The sequence below is a fragment of the Halyomorpha halys genome, unplaced genomic scaffold, assembly GCF_000696795.3.
Source record: "Halyomorpha halys isolate HHAL.00 unplaced genomic scaffold, Hhal_1.1 Scaffold273.1, whole genome shotgun sequence".
Classification (NCBI taxonomy): Eukaryota; Metazoa; Arthropoda; class Insecta; order Hemiptera; family Pentatomidae; genus Halyomorpha; species Halyomorpha halys.
This window is the reverse complement of record NW_027106425.1, coordinates 246244-249671: the sequence shown is the minus strand read 5'-3', so window position 1 is coordinate 249671 and position 3428 is coordinate 246244. Positions and strand designations below refer to the sequence as shown.

General features: G+C 27.2%; 1 protein-coding gene across 2 annotated transcripts in view; it reads right to left on the bottom strand.

Moving 5' to 3' along the window:
* The window catches only part of Usp20-33 (Ubiquitin specific protease 20/33), a 45676-nt gene that overhangs the window by 34827 nt on the left and 7421 nt on the right, over positions 1-3428 (bottom strand). For both annotated transcript variants that reach the window (XM_067044793.1, XM_067044792.1), the window contains exons 4-6: positions 2750-2867; positions 1249-1469; positions 81-204 (exon numbers count right to left, since the gene is read on the bottom strand). In XM_067044793.1, coding sequence (XP_066900894.1) covers positions 81-204; positions 1249-1469; positions 2750-2867 — 463 coding nt within the window. The remainder of the gene's footprint in view (positions 1-80; positions 205-1248; positions 1470-2749; positions 2868-3428) is intronic.

The window sequence follows — 3428 nt, the reverse complement described above, 5'->3', positions numbered from 1 at the left end:
TATTTTAATTCAATACTTTATTTTGAAAATTTTAAATATCATTAATAAGAGAACATTAGAAACCAATATATTGAACTTACAATAATTTTCTTGGCGCAATGGTTCAAGGCAAGGAGCTTTCATTTCTTCATGAATTTGGTCTAAGAGACATCTCAAGAATTCCTGGGTATCATGTTGCTGGAAACCCCGATACATTGGATGGCTCTGTAAATGAGAAATGCTGTTTTATATAATTTTCCATCTTTTAGAGTATTAACTTTTTTTTTCATATCTACTTATCTATTTTTACATGTTATTACGTCTCCTGTTAATTTTACAACTAATAATTTATATGATACATATACATATACATAAGTATATATATACTTATCATTGCTTATTTTATACTATAACTATTTTTATCTATTCCTTTTTTTTGTTCATTAGTATAATTTTCTTTTCACTTATATTTACATAATTTTTAACCCTCCCTTAGTTTTATTTTTGTATCTTATTATCCTAGAGTGTCAAAATACTTGTAGTTGTTTTTGTATCTTTTTAGGGCTAATGAAACTCTACGAAGTGGAGCAAAACGTCAGAAAATAAATAGTTTTTGTATTTTTGTTCTCTTAGACCACACCCCTGACCATTTCCTTCATATTTTGAAAAATAGGGTCATTCATTTATATATATAATATTACTTAAGGTAAATTGTTTGATACAACTGGTCTGGTTTGATGCAGGTTAACCTGAAGACAATGGCTAAGGAGGAAGCTTGTCTGGTGTCGGGAAAAACAATCAAAATAAAGGTAGCAAGTAATAAAATCAGATTACACATTTTTAACTCAATACAATGAGTGGTTATAAGAAAAAATCATACCATCCAAATTTGAAGTGATTCCAGAATCATCCAGTAAAATTACTGGTAGACTGCATATCAAATTGAATAGTTATCAAGATACTAATAGCATTCATAAATTATCCTCCAATACACAAAGTTACCAAGATATAAATGAGGGCTTTTATGATGCTGTTAATTTTATAGGCGAAGTAATAATCTCTATGTCAAAAGTAATGCTATAAATAAAGAAGTTAAAGATGGGTGGCAAGGTATCAAGAATGTTGTCTAGTGAAGAAATGTTAGATCTCTTCATATCATATACCCAAAATTGGCTAAACAGAATTATAATTCAATATAGTACTGCGAAAAGATATTTAATTTACAATAGTTATTTTAACATAGAAAATTGATGTTCCAAAATAGCTTACATGACGGATGGCATATAAGAGACCCTGAGGAGCTAGGTAACCATCTCCTCTGCTCCAGATGTCCACTACAAGTCGGTGAAATGCCCTTGTAACTTGAGGCTTAGGTCCACTTATTAAGGAACAGTTGAGAAAATAATCAACAAGAGGAGGAGTATTGACAAGGGATTGAAGAGCTGCATTCATATAACAAGTATTTCCAAGATTTTGCAATCCCACTAATCCTGTACAACAATGATAAAAATCAAATTACAGAAAAATTAACTCAGGACTCAGAAGTAACATTATATAATATAATAAATTGAATAAATAAATTAACTTAGAAGGATTTTATTAGTTATCATCCTGATACTATACTTTGATACCAGAAAATAAAAACATAAGACCACATTTCATGTTCATATCTTAAAAAATAATGAGAGTACAGTTTGTATATATCTATATTGATATATTATACTATATATTATAAGATCAATCTTACCTTTTTAATACAAAAAATTTTTTATAACAACTAAGTAAAATGTTTAAACTTCTATTGTGTTTGAATATAACTTGTAAACTATTAGATGAGACATTTTCTGTATAATGGAAAACGATTTATTCCACAGAAATAGGACACACAATACTGACAATAATTTTAATTATATGACTTGGGCTACTACAGAAGCAATGGAAAAAATATGTCATATTTCAATGTTAGAAACGGTTGAAGATATAATAATAATTTTGATCTAATATAGCAAAATTCTTGAAAATGACCAGTGCGCCTGAAATATTGACCAGGTGAAATTTAGGAATAGCAGTAATAAAGGCAAATGCACTCAGATGTAAACTTCATTCAAATAAAGACAAATTTTGTTTTTGAAATAATTTGATATTTGAAAAATTTATTTTGATTTTTAGTGAATTTCCCGAGCTTTCTTACAAATTACCTTCTTTATTCAGAGTAATTTAATAGTATAAAAATAAAAATAAAATAGACAAGGTTAGCTTTCCAAGTTTTACTCATGTCCACATTATCTAAAATCTAAGATCACATATAATGAAAACAATAAAAAATAAATAATAATTAATTAAAAAATCTATAATTCCACTGTAATTGAACTGTTATATGTATCACTAAATGTAATGGTCGAATGCTGATAATAAGATTAGGTAAACAAAAAATTAAGAAAACAAATTCTAACCCACAAAAGACAACTAGTTAACGAACTTTTAAAAACGAAACATAGCAATAATACTTCATTAATAACCTTATAATTATAATTTAATAATTATATTATACAAATTTTTTCATTGAACAATAGATTTTTCTAATTTGTTAGTCCTATTCGTTCTTTAATATAAGCTGTCTGTTTTAATCCAAAGGGAATAATAGGATAAAACTAGGAGATAACAAATAATTCGGATTAAGAACAATAGTATGACAGACTTGTTTTGTTTAAAATATTTTTTATAATTAAAAAAAAAATTATATACCTACATGAAATAAGGAAATAAGTACCTTTGGTTGAGTTTTCTTTGTCACTAGAATCTTTCTGGAAGTTAATTTCACTGTGACATTCATGACACCAAACTCTGAAGTTAGAGAGGTTCATGTGAAGACAATGAGTTGTATCTTTCTAAAAATTATAATTCAATAAGAAACCATAATTTCACACAACTATAAGCCAAAAGTCTACACTCACCAAAGTGAAACCTGATGACATAGCAATAACATTTAAGTTAAGTCTTTCCAAAAATAACTAATGGACGAAATTCAAACACCATTTATTTATTAAGTTTCGAATTAATAAAAGGTAATCAACATACTCTTCATAAATGATTTGATTTTACAACTTAATCAATTTTTTTCTAAATGCTTAAATATGAATAAACTTAAATCTGTGGCAGTTGTGATAAATTAAGTAAGTCAAATTGCCAAAAAATTGAGTTAATTAAGAGTAAACTGTCCTTGGGACGTCTTTTAGGTTGTGCTAAAGTACTGAAAACATTAACCAAGTTAACACAACATTAACCAATTTAGCTTAACTACTTACCTATTTTTTCACAACCTCCACAGAAATATATTAAAAAGTATGTGTGTATTAATATTACATTTACTAGTCAAGAAAGTCCATACTTTGATTTGAATACATACCATTTAAAGCAATGAGATGCTGCTTCCACTGAATCTTCTCAAT